Genomic DNA, 18,249 nt, shown 5'->3' with positions numbered 1-18,249 from the left:
ATTAATATATTATGCTGCTTCTGTGATATCCCTCACTTTATTAGGCATGACAAGCCTCTGCTGACCTATACACCTTTTCTGTTTATCCATTCCTTTGCAGGCAGCTTAATTGTGCTCAGAAGATCAGTTCATTCCAGTCGTTCTCCAACACATAATAATCGGTGGATTATGTGTTTCTACTATATTAGGTTTTTACTTATGTTATGTTCCTGCTGCTTTGATGTACTGCATATTTACAATTGTATTGTATATATTGTAGGTATAAATGTACATACATTAAAGCCTTTATACATGTTTAATTTCAATGAGATATCACACATCCATTATTTGGTAATGTAGTATAAATCTAGTTTTTATATCATGCTTTTTCAGAAAAGTCTAAATATGGAATATCACAATACAGATTAACAGTGTTGCAAGTTAGACAAATATTTATCATATCTGTGGTCAAATAACATTAATCACCCCTGTTTATGCATGTGAAATAGTATTCTTGATAATTGCAGTAACCTCTGCCCAGATTTTGTATTGAATGCCATTGTGTCTGTCCGATGGCTGCTGTGAGACACACTGTATATTCAGGGCTCACCCTCAGCTTGGCCAGTGGAATATGATGAGCAAAATGTGCTGATGAAATACTTGCTTAATCACAGGGGTGCTTCAATTCTCAGGTTTTGCATATGGCCCTGAAACTATATTGGGTTTTGAAATCAGGACAGGAGTTCTCAGGAGCATGCTTAGGAGACATCATGCACAAATCACCATATTCTTTATATGTAATGAGTTATCACTCCTCCCTTGAATTTGAAAAGTTCCTCAGACTAAGTGTACCATATCTTGCAAATTATGGAAAATACTTGCATAACGCTTTTATTGCATTCTCGTTTAAAGCATATAAAGCACATCATAAATTGTGAGATATGCTACTTGCCCAGTATACTTTACCTGCGCAGCATCTGCTGTATCATTCCAATGATGTCTACATGTTGTGTTATGCAGCGGGCATATCATTACTGTTTGCAATGGCATGATTTGATTGTGTTAAAGCCTGGTACATAGTGCTGGCTCAGCTGATGTTAGTTCACATTACAGTTCTCATCACAATACAAGCCAATAGCTTGCCAAGAGAGAGGCCTTTGTGTATTCCCATTGTTTGGACACTAGATGGCAATATATATTTGAAAATTGGCTCTACCAACCTCAGTCTCCAGTTGATGTTGCTGATGTTTTATGTCTTGTAGTTTTAATGTGGAACTCTTTTATTGTTGTAAGGCTCTCTATACCTGTATTGGACAAAATGCCAGTTTAAGCTAGTTAAGTGGTTGGTGCAATGCTGTGGTCAGATACAGTATGTCTCAGTTCAGACTTTGTTGTTCAGAATTCATTTGTGTTTTCACATTGTGAATTAAATGTATATCTGGAGCTTATTACATCTCTTGAAATGCAAATTCACAAGTTTCTGCTGGAAAAGACTCTAACTGTATTAACACTATAACGCAGATCGTGGTTGGATGGTCTTAGTGTTGTGCTAATATATTTGTCACATAAATGCTACCAACATAAATTAATGTATTTTATTTTATTTTTATTTTTTGCAGCATTTCAACAAAGACATGTGGAAAACACATCCAAAGTACTTGATGCAACAACCTGCTATATTATAAATATATTCATATTTAAATAGTGGGAGTAAGTGTTACATAACTGAGCACAGAACACTAATGGATTTAGATCATGTTCATTGTCATGGTCTGTCAGTAAACCTACAGTATCCTTAATTGCATAAATACAGTACATATATATATATATATATATATATATATATATATATATATATATATATATATATATATATATATATATATATATATATATATTAGGTACATGGGTTGTCCTTTTTATGTACTGTATTTATGCAATTAATATATATATATATATATATATATATATATATATATATATATATATATATATATATGTATATTTAAGCAATATCACATGAGCAAGAGTGTGATATGGCCCTAAATCAGCACTGCTGTGATTACCTACTGATTTAGGGCCATATATAGCATGAACGTGAGTGTGATATTGCTTATATACAACAGTTCAATGAACAAGTAAATTAAAAAAATTAGGAAAAACAGAATGGTCATATAAACGCATTTGTGCTTGGAACTACTTTATTACGTGGCGGATCAGAATCTGCCGTTGCTGGTTAAAACCAAATGATGCATCCAAGCCTTCGTTAGTAATTAAAAAATGTCACTTCAGAAATAGTATCATGGCTTGTGCTGTTTCTAACAAATTATTGGATAAACAAAGATAGATGTGAGTGAGTTTGTGTGTGTGTGTGTGTGTGTATGTGTGGGCATTTGTGTGTGTGTGTGTGTGAGAGAGAGAGAGAGAGAGCGTGTGCAATCAACTGTTGCCACTCCCAAGCAGAGATGCTGTCACCTTTCTGGAGATCAGCTTTTTTTAGTGGAAAAATAGCACCCAAGCAGGGGTATTCCTCCCTATTTTGTGGTAGACGGTGCTCAAGAGTCATTCGCTATAGAAACCGCAATGTCCATTTTGAATAGTACTTTTTCTCCAATGTGGAAACTCCAATAAGAGGTAAGCGCCTTGAGTTGTGTAATTAATCAGTCTGTTGTGTCTATCAGATGTGATGAGCCATAATGCTCAAGTTGTTAGTTTAAAACGGTTTAAAGCTATTTTCTAGCTTTAGTCGTGTAGTAGTTATACGAGCGATCACGAAGAGTGTGTAAACAATGACTGATGCGGATTCACTTCACGTCACCTAACTGGCTCATATTACACACAAAAATTATCTTTTGCCACCACCTGCTGGCTAACGTAAGTAATGTAAAAAAATAAAATGTAAGAGACACTTATACAGCAACTGTTAACACATATGCACTGCTTTTACACTTTAGTTTAGAACGGCACGAACACAAGTGGAGTGAAACACACAAAGTGAACCATCCAAGTGCTGTTATTGTCAGACCATCAGTGCTCATGGACTGTCTCTCGTCCAATCAGATTCGAGGGCCGGAACTAACTGTTGTGTAAATATATATATAAATTTAGGGCTGTCGAATTATCACGCTAATTCATTGCGATTCATTTTATTGAAAATAACACGTTAAAAAGACCGTAAGACACGTATGCCCCCGGACCGTAATATAGAAGATTCCTGAGAAATGCAAGCTTGTAGTACCACCTGTTTACTCCAGAGGGCAGTAATTGAATTTCAGCTGTGTGACAACACAGTTTATACAGTGAATAAAACAACCAGACAGCACAAAACAGACATTCGTTACATTCTTGCATTCAAAACACTTGATGGAGCACAAATCCAAACTAAGGAATCTCAAGATGTGTTCTAACTATTAAACTATATTTAACTTGACACAGTGACCTAAAAATTTTATGTTTATGACGCAACACACCCGAGACGCGACACAAGCATGTCTGACGCTTGTTGAAATTGACAGGTCCTTAAACAAGCCCTCATAATAAATCTCCAACTGATTGACAAATTCACTTGTGACATGGATATTTGTGAACTGTATGCCAATGATTGACTTATGATCAATAATATGGTAGTAAATAATACATTATATTCTAAAGATGCTTTTTGTATTGTCTTATCAATGATTAACTCTTCTGCCACAAGAATGTAATGCATTTTAATTATCTGAATATATATATATATATATATATATATATATATATATATATATATATATATATATATATATATATATATATATATATATTATATTTAAAGATAACTATGTATCATTATTTCATCATTATATATTGAATTATTGTTATATGAGGGCTTTCTCAGCAAATATTTGTATATGCGATTAAGCGTGACATCATGTAATTAATTTGATTAAAAATTGTAATTGATTGACAGCCCTAATATATATATATATAATATATATATATATATATATATATATATATATATATATATATATATATATATATATATATATATATATAGGTATATAGATAGATAGCTATTTTCCCAGAATTGCCATAATTTAAAATAGATTTGATGGGATATACTGAAAAAGCGTTGTAAAAATATAATGCAGAAATCTACCTGAAGTGCTGCTTTTGTGTTAAAGATTAATGAAAACAAAATGATGTGTCATTCTTTCAGATCTCTTAAATAGAGGCACTTGTAATTAATATATGTGACAGCACTAAACTTCTCGGCCGTGCCATCCTTCCATTATAAACTTTCAATAATTTTTGATGATTTATGATCCATTTAAGATCCAAAGTTTTAGTTTTCCCATCTTCTAATTTGGTTAGAACCTTAATGTATTCTTAAGAAAGTCATTCAGACCAAGTACCATTAAATAGAAGAGCACTGAGGGTCCTCAATGCTTAAAAGACATTGTATTAAGCTCATGCTGATGCGAGAAGACTGGAAGTGAATTCTTAGCCCCACATTAAATTTGGAAGAGGATGAAGGGGCGTACTCCCAAAGCGGAGTGATTCTTTAATGCTGCTCTTTCGCATGAGGCAAGAGGCTTTTTGTGTCCGAGCCACATGATCCACCCTCTCAGTGTCTGCAGTGTCAGAAAACAAGTGTGTTCCCCGATATGAGGACATGAAACCCCCTTAGCCCGCCCTTCTGCAAACCCCAGCTTGCAAACTCTCTCAAACCCTGAGCTGTACATGAACTGTAAGCCAATGTAAGAGACAGTCGGTGCTACATGACATTAATGGAGTGTTCCGATGTTATATCTGCAATAATGGTTCTGTTATTACATTTCTAAAGCAGAACATTATGTTTCTACTGGCAGCGGTGTTACCTTGTTACTAGATTTTTGTGGCAGCATAACCTTAACACATTTCCATATCAGTGTTATACTCCATCTGAATACAAAAGCAGCATTCTCACCTCATTTCTAATACAGTGTTACCTTGTTAACAGGATTTTAAGCACGAGTGCTGTGGTGCTACAAAGTTGTGCTCGTCCATATGGTTAGATCTGCACAGGTTAGGATAGTAATGCCTATATGCTTGACTGCATTTCTTCAGTGACTTGAGTGACTAAGTTGAAATCAATTAAATGCTTTCTCCTCTGCATTATGCTGTTATATATATATGCTCTGCAAATTTTTGGTATTTAGTGGGGAGGTTGGAAATAAAGTGAGTCTTTTGTGCCAAAGATAATTTATTAAAATGATATATGCAAATACATTTTTGCAGAGTGGGCGGTTAATGGGTTGCATCAGTCAGACCTTCAGAATATAGCATTGGCACATTAGAGTCGAATATATTGTACAGTAGTAACAGTGACAATTGTGGGAGGATGATCTGTATCAGGATGTTTGTCATTAAAACCAAAACACAGAGTAGTAAACAGATGGACAAATTGATAAATGACCCAATAGCTGGTGATAAAAAGTAGTTCAAATTGCAATGGTTCTCTGTTAGAAATATGTGCCACATTCACACATGAGTAAAGAACAAATAGAGGTGACCATCTGCTGGACAGTCCTACCTCCCCATTAATGTCTCACTTGTCTCTCTCTCTCTCTCTCATTTACCCCTGTGAATTCCTCATCCAAACCTCAATCACGTATGATTGCGTAGAGAGAGAGAGAGAGAGAGAGAGGAGAGAGAGAGAGAGAGAGAGAGAGAGAGACTATTACACATTGCATCACAGAGGTCTCGGGAAAATTATTTTGCAACATTCCGTCAAATGGCTTCAATAGGGTTGTTAGTGCTCTTGTTGCGCAGTACCTTAGAATTTGCTTTATTTTAAAGCAGAATAAGACATCTCAAGCTGAAGAACTATGAAGAGCTATACAATCATTTGGTTAGAGAGAGCTCAGAGGTTCAGTGAACTTGTAGGCGCGTCACTCATACAACTATAGTGCCCGAGAACGCGCAATTATTTGTCATGGGCTACATGTGTTATTTGGATTCATGCAAAGTTATCTGGAAAGAACTAGACATGTGGATTATGTAGCATTCGTTCAGAGGAGGAATTACGGATCTGTTGTGCTCGGCACTTGGGATACCTGCGTGACAGTTTACACAGTATTCACATAGGACTCCTTTTTTAATGTACAAAAAGTCTTTTTGGATTTGCACAGACTGGAAACACATTTTCAATCAAGATGGAGAACAGAAAATGTACCTCATTCAATTGTTTGTGACATCGTCTGAGAAGAGGATGCGTTTTCAACCCTAATTCACGAGTTCTGGATTTGGACAAATTTGAGGGGACAATTCAGTCGCATTATATTCAGCCTCGTTTATTGCGTTAACAGCGGCACCAGTCCAACAGCCCATTTCATTTACTCGCGATGGCCGCGATCGCCAGTTCCCTGATCCGACAGAAGCGCCAAGCGCGGGAATCCAACAGCGACCGGGTCTCTGCCACCAAACGCCGCCCCAGTCCCAGCAAAGACCCCCGCTCTCTCTGTGAGCGACATTTCCTGGGGGTCTTCAGTAAAGTCCGCTTCTGCAGCGGCAAAAAAAGACCTGTTCGCCGGCGACCAGGTCAGTGTTGCTGAATGCTTTTTGAGACTATTCGTTCCCCACACGAAGCCTCCGCTGCAGTCGAAATAACACATAGGCTATCCTCAGCTTTTCATTTTATTGCAAGGCAAAAATAAATAAATAAAATAAAAATAAAAATCACCTGTTTCATAGCTCACGTGTTGTCTGTCGGTAATCACCAATCAATTTGTCATCCTTACAATCTAAATGCACAAATCGATATGCATTTGATATATCTGTTTTATTAATGTCATTATTACTGTTATCAGTTAATTCAGTGGTTGTCATTTTTGGCATTTTGAGGCTGTGCAATTAGAAAATGTCATCTTTCTATAATGCAATTCACAAGTTTGCTCTTTAAATAGTGCCATAATGCAATTTATAACAGGCAGAATACAGTGGCACTGCAGTGCACCAGGGCTTTCTTAGATGAAATGTTCAATGGTAAATGTTTATCACTGCAGTGTGGGGAGGAATTGCACGGTTAGTTTTATTAATGGTCTCACTGCACACGAAACCACACTATCGTCCATTTTTGGGAAAACTGCTCGAAGCGGGCAAATTGGTTATTAACAAGCTCCGCTGTCCTCTCCTCCCTCAAAACCACTGGTCATGATTTATATAAGCACAGTTTCCCCTCTCCCCAACTTATTATCAGTTACATTTGAAGTCAGAACTTTAAATACACCTTGGACAAATACATTTAAACTCCTGATTGAAACAATTCCTGATTGTATAAAAACATTCCCAGGCTTAGGTCAGTTAGGATCACTACTTTATTTTAAGAATGTGAAATGTCAATAATAATAGTACAGATAATTATTTCTTTCAACTTTTTTTTCTTTCATCACATTCCCAGTGGGTCAGAAGTTTACATACACTTAGTATTTGGTAGCATTGCCCTTAAATTGTTTAACTTCCACAAGCTTCTCACAATAAGTTGCTGTAATTTTGGCCCATTCCTCCAGACAGAACTGGTGTAACTGAGTCAGGTTTGTAAGCCTCCTTACTCGCACACACCCTTTTTCAGTTCTGCCCACAAAGTTTCTATCATATTGAGGTCAGGTCTTTGTGATGGCCACTCCAATACCTTGACTTTGTTGTCCATAAGCCATTTTGCCACAATTTTGGAGGTACGCTTGGGGTCATTATCGATTTGGAAGACCCATTTGTGACCAATCTTTAAAATTCTGGCTGATGTCATGAGATGTTGCTTCAATATATCCACATAATTTTCCTTCCTCATGATGTTATCTATTTTGTGAAGTGCACCAGTCCCTCCTGCAGCAAAGCACCCCCACAACATGATGCTGCCACCCCCATGCTTCACAGCTGGGATGGTGTTCTTCGGCTTGCAAGCCTCACACTTTTTCCTCCAAACATAACGATGGTCATTATGGCCAAACAGTAAAATTGTTATTTCATCAGATCAGAGGACAGTTCTCTAAGAAGTAAGATCTTTGTCCCCATATGCACTTGCAAACTGTAGTCTGGCTTTTTATGGTGGTATTGGAGCAGTGTCTCCTTCCTTGCTGAGCAGACGTTCAGGTTATGTCGAAATAGGACTTGTTTTACTGTGGATATAGATGCTTGTCTACCTGTTTCCTCCAGCATCTTCACAAGGTCCTTTGCTGTTGTTCTGGGATTGATTTGCACTTTTCGCACCAAACTACATTCATCTCTAAGAGATAAAATGTGTCTTGTGAGCGGTATGATAGCTGCGTTGTCCCATGGTGTTTATACTTGCGTACTATTGTTGTACAGATGAACGCGGTAACTTCAGGCATTTGGAAATTGCTCACAAGGATGAACCAGACTTGTGGAGGTCCACAATTTTTTGGCTGATTTTTGGCTGATTTCTTTTGATTTTCCCATGATGTCAAGCAAAGAGGCACTGAGTTTGAAGGTAGGCCTTAAAATACATCCACAGGTACACCTCCAATTCAGTACACTTCCTATCAGAAGCTAATTGTTCAAAGGCTTGATATAATTTTCTGGAATTGTCCAAGCTTTTTAAAGGCACAGTTAACTTAGTTTATGTAAACTTCTGACCCACTGGAATTGTGATATAGTCATTTAAAAGTGAAACAATCTGTCTGTAAATAATTGTTGGAAAAATGACTTGAGTCATGCAGAAAGTAGATGTCCTAAACGACTTATATAGTTTGCTGATATTAAATCTGCGGAGTGGTTAAAAAAAGAGTTTTAATGACTTCAACCTAAGTGTATGTAAACTTCTGACTTCAACTGTATTTAACGGCTGTTGCTGTAGAATGTGTGTGTGTAAAAATGTTGTTTTTCCTTCTCCCCCCGTAAGATGTGCCCTCGAACCCTCCGCAGGTGTCCCGTAAGGGCGTCAGGCTAGGTCAGTAGCTCAGCCTCCATCCATGTGCTGTGTCTTTCAGTTCCCCACCCCATCCCGTGCTCATGGGGGACTAGCTCCCATCTAACGGTGGTCACCGGTGTCTGCCTTGTCCTTGTAGTATGCTTTTGACTATACTTCCCGTCTTTATGGTCTTCTCTTTCTGTTGTTTCTTTCTCTGCTCCCCTCAAGCATGCTACCCTCCCCTGAATTTCTTTCCACCCCCTTTTCAATCTCTCTACTTTCTTCTTATGTTTCTGTACCCATTATACTCCTGTGTGCTCTGTCCCCACTGTCTGCGTGTGTAACGTGTGGAGTATCGCTATGCGAGTGCAGTGAGGATCTGTTTGCTCTGTACAGCCGATGTGTCGTGTTTCTCCTTTGACTTCAGCAGTCGAGGTTACCATTCACCATTTCATAATCATCTTGACATCATCTGACAACATAAATGACTGTAGCTGTTTCTGTTTATGGAATGGGGTAATATGGAACATAGTTCAACAGAATTATATTTGCATTGTGCAGGAATATGTCCAAAAGGTGTTGATGCAAAGAAGACATGCATTATCTCAGATTAACCATACAGTACATAATTAAAAAGAATTCACAGAAAAATTGAAATTCTGTTATCATTCTTATGTACACCCTGATGTTGTTCCAAAGCCACAATGGGTTTGGAACATAAACTCCACCAAACTGAACAAAAAAGCAATTGAAATTCAAAATATGGGAGCATTATTTGAGTTCCTGCTATCAAATTCTATGTATGTTTGAAATTGTTTAATAAATTCATAAATAAATAAACAGGAACTCAAATAATGCCCCCATATTCTGCATTTCAATTGCCTTTTTGTTTAGTTTGGTGGTGTTTATGTTCCAAACCCATTATGCCTTACTTTCTTTTGTGGAACTCTAGAGGAGAGTTTTGAAGAATGCTGATGCTGCTCTTTTCCATACAGTGGAAGTGAATGAAGCTGTCAGTCAGGTTCAGAAATGAATGAAGGCTTGGACATAAACACCACCAAAATGAACAAAAAGGCAATTGAATTTCAAAATGTGGGGGCATTATTTGAGTTCCTGTTGTTTATTTATTTACAAAACAATGTCGAACATACATAATAAAGAATTTGATAACAGGACATGTTAAACAGTATTTACAGGACATGTGTAAATATGTGTAACAAATATATAATATGTCAATTAAAACAAAACAATTTACAGACAATAGTAAATCATTTCATCATTGAAAGAATTTTAAACAGTGCATGGTAACATTTATCACCGAAGTTCTTTTGTCCTGTTTTTCCTTTGCCAATTTCTTTAAACAGTTAATTTTAAAAGTCTCTACTTTTATTATTGTTTATAACACCTGATAGTCCTTGAGTGATGTTCCGGGTTTAATAAAAGTTAAGCTCAATCGACAGGATTTGTTGCATAATGTTGTTTACCACAAAACTTTATTTAGACTAATCACTCCTTCTTTTATATATATATATATATATATATATATATATATATATATATATATATATATATATATATTTAATTTTAATAATACTTATACAGAACACTAATGAAACAATATTGAACCAAATCTATTGAATCTATTGAATCAAATCAAATCAAATTCAGAAATCAGGGCCAATACTGCAAATATTAGTTAATGTTGATTTTATTTTATTGGTAACAGTTTATAGTATTTAGTTATTCCGATTTAATTAATGGATTTCATTTGTAAGGTTAGAAAAATTATCCTTATAAAGCTAACAATGGCCCTATACGTCAAATAATGGCCCCAATGGAAAAATTAGTTTCTGACACTGTCAGTCGTCTACTTTTTGTGTAATGGAAGAAAGACATATGGATTTGGAATGGCTTGAGGGTGAGTAAACAAAGGCAGATTTTTCATTTTTGAGTGAACTATCCCTTTAAATCCACATATGAGTGCAGACATTGCCACATATACAGCATAGAGACATGCATGTGAACACACGCAGTCACACGTACATGCAATTAGCCAAAAACATTCGCCCTAAGTTAGGGTCATTTCCGGGGGTCTTTGTGCCAGTCTTTATTTATGGAGGTGTGGATTGTGCATGTGATTTAGTAATGTTCTTCCTGATGGATGTAGGCAGGCTCGTTCGTGTGATGGATGGCCCTTCCTGCCTGTCAGAGATATTGGGTCTGCAGTGGATAGATGAGGCCCATGATGAATAGCTGATCATGGCTATCACGGACATTCACAAGTCTTCTGAGCTCTGGTTTTGAGAGCTGTGGGACTTTGCAGAATGCCAAGTCATCCATGTGGCCCCCTTCACTCCTGCCTCACAGGCCTGCATCAAAATAATTATTGTACCTGCTTGTACAGGTCAACATTCCACCAGAAAGCACCTGTTATTGCTGCAGCTGGTCTTTTAAACTTCAGGTGTCTATAGTGAAATTGATTAATGTGGTCACAGAGAGCAAATGTGTAGATATTTATCAACATACATATTCACTAGTGCATTCAATGGATAAGAAGAGCAATTTCAATTTCATCCTAACTAGCCCATGTTCACGTGATATAAAACATGCAATGTGTTGGGGTGGAGTCTGATAAAAATGTGGGTTGGGGGCGGGCCTGTGTGTTTTTTGTGTTTCAGAGCCGCAGCTGAAAGGCATTGTGACACGACTGTTCAGCCAGCAGGGTTTTTACCTGCAGATGCAGCCAGACGGAACCATCGGTGGCGTCAAGGATGAGAACAGTGACTACAGTGAGTGATTGGAACTGCACTCCTGTCATGCACACATTTTCATTGAGTTCATTGTACCCCACTATTTGCATACATTTCATTATTATTATTTCTAAAATAACATTTGCATTATTTCGACAAGACAAAATCTTTGTGAGAGGATCTAAACCAGAAATGAAAAAAATAAAAATAAATCAATGCACATAATTACTAAAGGCATAGTTCACCCCAAAAATAATGGAAATTCTTTTTTCATTTATTCACCCTCATGTTCCTCCAAATAAGATATGGCAGAATGTTAGGAACTGACAGCCTTACAGTACCATTTATTTTCATTTCATCTTTTTCTTCCATACTGGGAAAGTGAATGGTGACTTTCAGACAGGTTTGGAACAACACAAGGGTGAGAAAATGATGACAGGATATTTGGGTGAATTATCCCTATTGTTTCTGATGAAACATAGCAGTCACCTGCTGTTGGAATGTTTTACTGATGTAGTCATTTGATTGCTTCAGTTCACTTGTATACATGTAGGTATGAAGGATCTTAATTGTTTTGAATGCAGATTATTATTCAAAGGTGAGAGTTGATGATTGGTGAGATCCGAACTGGAAGGAAACAAGAGCCAATTTACAGTAACTTGGCTTACAGCACTACTGTATTCCATGAGTCATCCTTTCCTGTGGTGCTGTCTAACGAAAGGCTATAATCACACAGTCCATAAAGAGTGTTGTTAAAGGTGTGAAACGTAGGCATTTTTTACAGTTTGTGCAGCCTCTTGTGGAAGAACTTTCTGCCTCGAGCATTCAAGACATGTATCTCCAGGGATTGATGTTACTGAAAGTACATTGCATATTCATTAGAGGTGGTTCTTGTTATGAGGAACAGCCAACTATCATAGGTAGTTTTGTGGTTATAGGATACACCACTATAACCTTTGTATGAAAATCTAGAGTATCATCATGGGTATTAAACTCTTACACCAGTGCCCTTTCAGAATAGACACATATTTCTCTCTAGGGCCACGCAGGTCACTCCCCTCTCCCAACAGCATCTGTGTCCAAAACAAACTATAGTGCAAAGCATGAAAGACCTCTCACAATTTTATAAAGAGAGGAAGAAATTATTTTATGTCCAATAATGACATGATCCAGGGCTTCTTAAGTGCTCATCTCATGACTGCGTGACTGTGTGAACACTCTTGCAGTTTCAAGGTGAATTGTCCACTACGTGGTGATAAAATTGAGTTAAATGTTCCCCCAAACAGATGAGGTTGTCACTATTCCCCGTTGTCTGCTCAGTGTTTCTCCCCTGTCACCTGTCCCGAACTACACTTCCTATAATCCCCTGCCCTCATCACTGCCAGTGTCATTGTTCTCACCTGTATGTAATTTAATCATCATCATCACCCTTCTGCATTTAAACCCTGTTTGTTTGTTCATTCATTGTTGGTCGTCAAATAATGTTATGGTTGTCCTCTATGTTTCTCCTGCCTGTGTTCTCTGTGGATGTTACTCATGATTATACTTTGTTTTCCCCTCGTGGTTGTTTTGTTTGTTCCCTGTATTGTTTGGTTATTTTTAGTTATACTGTTCACCGTTTGTTCCTTTATTAAAAACTGCATTTAGATCCTCACTCCTCGTCTGTCCTCGTCTGAATCATAACAGAACGACCGACCACGAAATGGAGCTAGCAGTTCACCAGGCAAACTACCGGCTTCTCTGCCTCAAGCAGGAGGACTGCCCAGTGGAGGACCACATTCGTGAGTTTCTGGAGCTGGCAAATGTGGCAGACCTCCCAGAGTATTCTGTGGTGGCATTCTTCAGGGGAAACCTCAACGAGGCATTAAGGGACCTTTTGCCACCGGCGACCCCTTGTTGGACGCTCCTAGACTTGGTGGAGGAGACTCTGCAAGTTAGCGGCTCACTGTGGGTGTTGAGGAAGAGGACTTCACCTCTCCTCCCACGGTGGTCACCCCCCAGCCTTCCATGGCTCGTCCCTTCACACCTGCCATGGCCAACGAGCCAACGCCCACGCCTGCCACGGCCGACGCGCTGGAAGCTTCGTCCGTCCCAGAGCCAGCGTTGCCAGCCTCGTCCGTCCCAGAGCCAGCGTTGCCAGCCTCGTCCAGCCTCGTCCGCCCGGAGGAGGAGGAGAAGAGGGAAGGCTTCTGCTCCTCAGTCTCTGCCTGCCACGGTCAGCAGGCCAGAGCCCACGCCTGCCACGGTCAGCGAGCCAGAGCCCACGCCTGCCACGGTCAGCGAGCCAGAGCCCACGCCTGCCACGGTCAGCGAGCCAGAGCCCACGCCTGCCACTTTCAGCGAGCCAGAGCCCACGCCTTCCACGGCCAGCGAGCCAGCGCCTGTAGCCTCGACCGTCTCAGAGCCAGCGCCTGTAGCCTCGACCGTCCCAGAGCCAGTGCCTCTCGAGCCTTCCAGGGCTCCGCCTCCCATGGCTCCGCCTCTCGAGCCTCCCAGGGCTCCGCCTCTCGGGGCTCCGCCTCCTGACCCTTCCACGGCTCCGCCTCCTGACCCTTCCACGGCTCCGCCTTCCACGGCTCCACCTCCTGAGCCTTCTACGGTTCCGCTTCCTGAGCCTTGCCCTTTGTGCCCCCCTTGGACTGTCTGTTTGTCCTTTGTACCCCCTTGGACTGTCTGTTTGCCCCTTGTGCCCCCCTTGGACTGCCTGCTTGCCCTCTGTGCCCCCCTTAGACTGCCTGTTTGCCCTCTGTGCCCCCCTTGGACTGCCTGATTGCCCCTTGTGCCCTCCTTGGTCTGCCTGCCCCGCCCCCTTCACTCATTGGACGATTTTGTTTTTGTGGGTTTTTTATTTTTTTAGGAGCGTCTGGAATCCGCTCCTTTGAGGGGGGTTATGTCACGATTCCCCGTTGTCTGCTCAGTGTTTCTCCCCTGTCACCTGTCCCGAACTACACTTCCCATAATCCCCTGCCCTCATCACTGCCAGTGTCATTGTTCTCACCTGTATGTAATTTAATCATCATCACCCTTCTGTATTATACCCTGTTTGTTTGTTCATTCATTGTTGGTCGTCAAATAATGTTATGGTTGTCCTCTATGTTTCTCCTGCCCGTGTTCTCCGTGGATGTTACTCATGATTATACTTTGTTTTCCCCTCGTGGATGTTTTGTTTGTTCCCTGTATTGTTTGGTTATTTTTAGTTATCCTGTTCACCGTTTGTTCCTTTATTAAAAACTGCATTTAGATCCTCACTCCTAATCCTGAATCATAACAGAGGTGTTTAAGGTTAACGCTCTATCGAGTTTCAAATCAACAAAACATACGTCCCGACATGAATCCTTATATCTAATCATAACCGATAATGTCATCAAAGCAAATGTGAGATAAAACCACAATTTCTAAAGCAACAACATAATTTTGTGTTACTTTTATCTATGCCACTTTGGGCTTACATGTAAAATCACTTTATTTTCTGGACTTGTACCCTTTGTGTTGCAGGTGTAATGCTCAATAGGTTTAGCTAATGTGCAACTTAATCATTTTTGAATAAGCTTGTAAATGTATTTGGTTATGTAATGCAAATGTTAAAATATATCTTACCTTGCTAGTCATGCACTGTATGTATGTACATGTAAAAGTATGTGTTTATTAACTGGTAATCAGCCATTTTATTTTATTTTATTTTTTATTGTCGCAGTGCCTGTAGTGTTCATTTCACAAGGAAACTGCCGTGATATAATGAGCTTTGTAAAAAAAGTTATTTAAAAATTAGTTATAGTAACGTGATTCTTCAAAATTGCATTACTATTAAGACAATTTTCAAATGCAAATACAAATCTTCAACAACCTTCCCCACACACATTGTGGACTTAATTTGACATATTTAACCAAGATGTTTTGCCACTGACTGCAGAGGTCCTGTGATGGTTCTCATTAAATGAATGTTCGGAGTTCATTCAACACAAGTTAAGCTCAATCGACAGCATTTGTAACAATGTTGAGTACCACAAGAAATAATTTTGATCCCCTTGCCAGGCTGTTGTAATAATGAACCTTAATGAAGTGCCTGGTTTAAAAGTAAAAAAAAACACACAAAAAAAAAAACAAATGCAATAAAAATGTCTGGTTTGGTGTTGATGAAGGGCTTGATGGGTCTGTTTAGGTGCAAAAAAGATAAAAAAGGTTAGGAAATACTGAACGACAGCAACTTCATCTGAAATGCTTCAGGGAAGTGGCAGTGACTCAATGTCTCTTTTATATCTCCAGAGAAATTATTACTTTCAGAGAACAAGTGACTGACTATAAGTAAAACTGTCCTGTTTGCTAACTGAATTTAAGGTATGGAGTGAGATGGAAACACAAGAAGACAGTTGCATTGAGCTGCTGAAAGAGCCTCAGGCTGTTCTTTAAGTCGACTGAACGATGGTGTCCTTTCCTTCTTTCATCCTTACATTTATCCGTCATTCAGTTTTGCAGATAGAGGTCAGTAAAGGGAATTTAATAATTCAGCAAATAAAAAAAAAATTCTTCTCCATTTGTACCAGCTGAATTATTGCCATCCCAAGCAGCCTGAAGTTCAGCAAGACGGAGAGAGAAAAACACATCTAGAGGGGCACAGAATGAAAGCAGAGTTTGGCATTCAGCTCAAGCTTTGCTGTATTGATCCCCAGGATGAATTATCAGAATAATACATTACTTCCACCTTGAAACGATTGACCTTTTGAACCCTGCTGATAATGTTGATGAGAAAAGGAATTCATTCCCAGACCAGAATTCTATTGAAGCTGTCAGCAGATAAGCAAGAGCAACACTCACAGAATATTGCATGCAAAAACACTGGAGTAGTTCCTGACATCAAAGACAATCTTAATTTTAATTAAATTAGTTAAAAAACTATGTGGCAAATACACCTTCCCAAATAGGAAATGTTCAACATTACAATAAGTGAAAACATTAACATATCATACTCAGACAGAGCACTTGCAAAAGCAGATTTCAGCATTTGTGTGAGTGTTAAAAATGCAGGTTTGAATATGGAAGATGATGATTAATGCTTTGTTGAGGCACAGTAGATCACATATGATTACAATCTGTCTGCTTCAGCAGTCAATAAGATAAGAATATGATGATGTGGTACGGTGTATTCCTGTTCTCCTCCATCAAATTGTTTCAAATAGCTTGTCATCAGATGGCAGTATTTAAGAAACCATTTTGAAAAACGGACACACTCAAAATTAGTATCAAATAACCATCCACATTCAATCACCTCCCTGTTATTTGTAAATGTTTGTGATTGATTAATCTTTACTGCCAGGGTAATTGGACTGTCTGAGTTTGTAGTCATTAATCATAACTAAAAAATATTTGTCAGAATGCAGCCACTTTGATGCTGTCTGGCATGCATTTCTCCAGTCTCCAGCTGTGGTGCTGGCACAGAGGGCTCACCGTTGCTTTGTGTAGACTCATGCTTCTTTTCATGGTACCTTACTTAAGGATTTGTGTCCATATAGATTACAGTTCCCATCCCTCCTGTCTTGAGGCTGCCAATCCCTTCCTAAAACCCCTGTGAAGTTTAACACAACAGCCTGTATGTGCACATTAAAATGCCTTTGTATCTTTGCAGGCACCATAAAGAGATGGTTAGTGTGCTGCATTAGGCATAAACAGAGATAGATATTATAAACATTAGAAGCAGATGAGACCACTGGTATAGTATATAGATGAATGGGAGAAATTGTAGTGTTAATAATGTTGACTGTAGTTCAGCTTACAGTTAAAAGAGCCTTTTTGATAGAGGCATCGCAATAATCAATGTCAGCTCTAGGAATGGAAGACCAGTTTTGAGTAAAAAGAGCCAATCTACTGTTTGTTTACTTTAGAATGTGTATGAGCTGAACTAGTCTGAAAAATACAGATTTGAGCCAAAGAAACACAATCTGCAGGACGATACCATTGACGAAGACATTGAAGATTTAATTCTTGAATTGAAATAAATTATTTTAAGGTAATCTTGACAAAAGGATTTGGGGATTTTGCCCTTTCCCTATTCCAGTAGGTAGCACTTTCCTGGTGCCCAGAGTAGTTTCCAAAGTGGTTAGCAATTAAATTAACTTGCTTTAAAGTGACTGTGATATAACTCAGTAGATCTACTTAGAATGCGTCTGACTATTTACAGTAGATGTATTCCCAGAGGTGGATTATAATAATACATTTTCAAAAGTTAGAAAAATATTAAACAGTTTTGAAGACCCTATGAAATGGGCAATCATCCTTTTTTAAATAACTAATTACCGTCTAGGTTACGAATGTAACCTCCGTTCCCCGATGGAGGGAACGAGACGTTGTGTCGGAGAAGCGACACTAGGGGTCTCTCTTGAGCACCGAATATACCTCTGATCTATGAAAAAAGGCCAATGAGAAGTTGGCAGCTAGTATTTGCATACCCCTCCCCCGGACATACAGGTACAAAGGCGAGGCAAATACTAGAGTTCATTCAGGATTTTTCTGAGGAGCCGGAAATGGTCCGTCCACTACAGCGGCTCGGCTCAGCGACGTGGCTGGGAAGGACACAATGTCTCATTCCCTCCATCGGTGAACGGAGGTTACATTCGTAACCTAGACGTTCCCCTTCTATCG

The 18,249-nt window shown here is 38.9% G+C and overlaps 1 protein-coding gene across 1 annotated transcript in view; it reads left to right on the top strand.

The window, feature by feature from the left end:
• Positions 1-6,344: 6,344 nt before the first annotated feature.
• The window catches only part of LOC127645597 (fibroblast growth factor 12-like), a 52,330-nt gene continuing 40,425 nt past the window's right edge, over positions 6,345-18,249 (top strand). Inside the window, exons 1-3 of the mRNA XM_052129259.1 lie at positions 6,345-6,540; positions 8,858-8,905; positions 11,545-11,655. Coding sequence (XP_051985219.1) covers positions 6,345-6,540; positions 8,858-8,905; positions 11,545-11,655 — 355 coding nt within the window. The remainder of the gene's footprint in view (positions 6,541-8,857; positions 8,906-11,544; positions 11,656-18,249) is intronic.

This window comes from Xyrauchen texanus, chromosome 6 (assembly GCF_025860055.1).
Source record: "Xyrauchen texanus isolate HMW12.3.18 chromosome 6, RBS_HiC_50CHRs, whole genome shotgun sequence".
NCBI classification, from domain to species: domain Eukaryota; kingdom Metazoa; phylum Chordata; class Actinopteri; order Cypriniformes; family Catostomidae; genus Xyrauchen; species Xyrauchen texanus.
The sequence above is the reverse complement of the archived record's forward strand: the minus strand, read 5'-3'. Positions and strand labels throughout refer to the sequence as shown.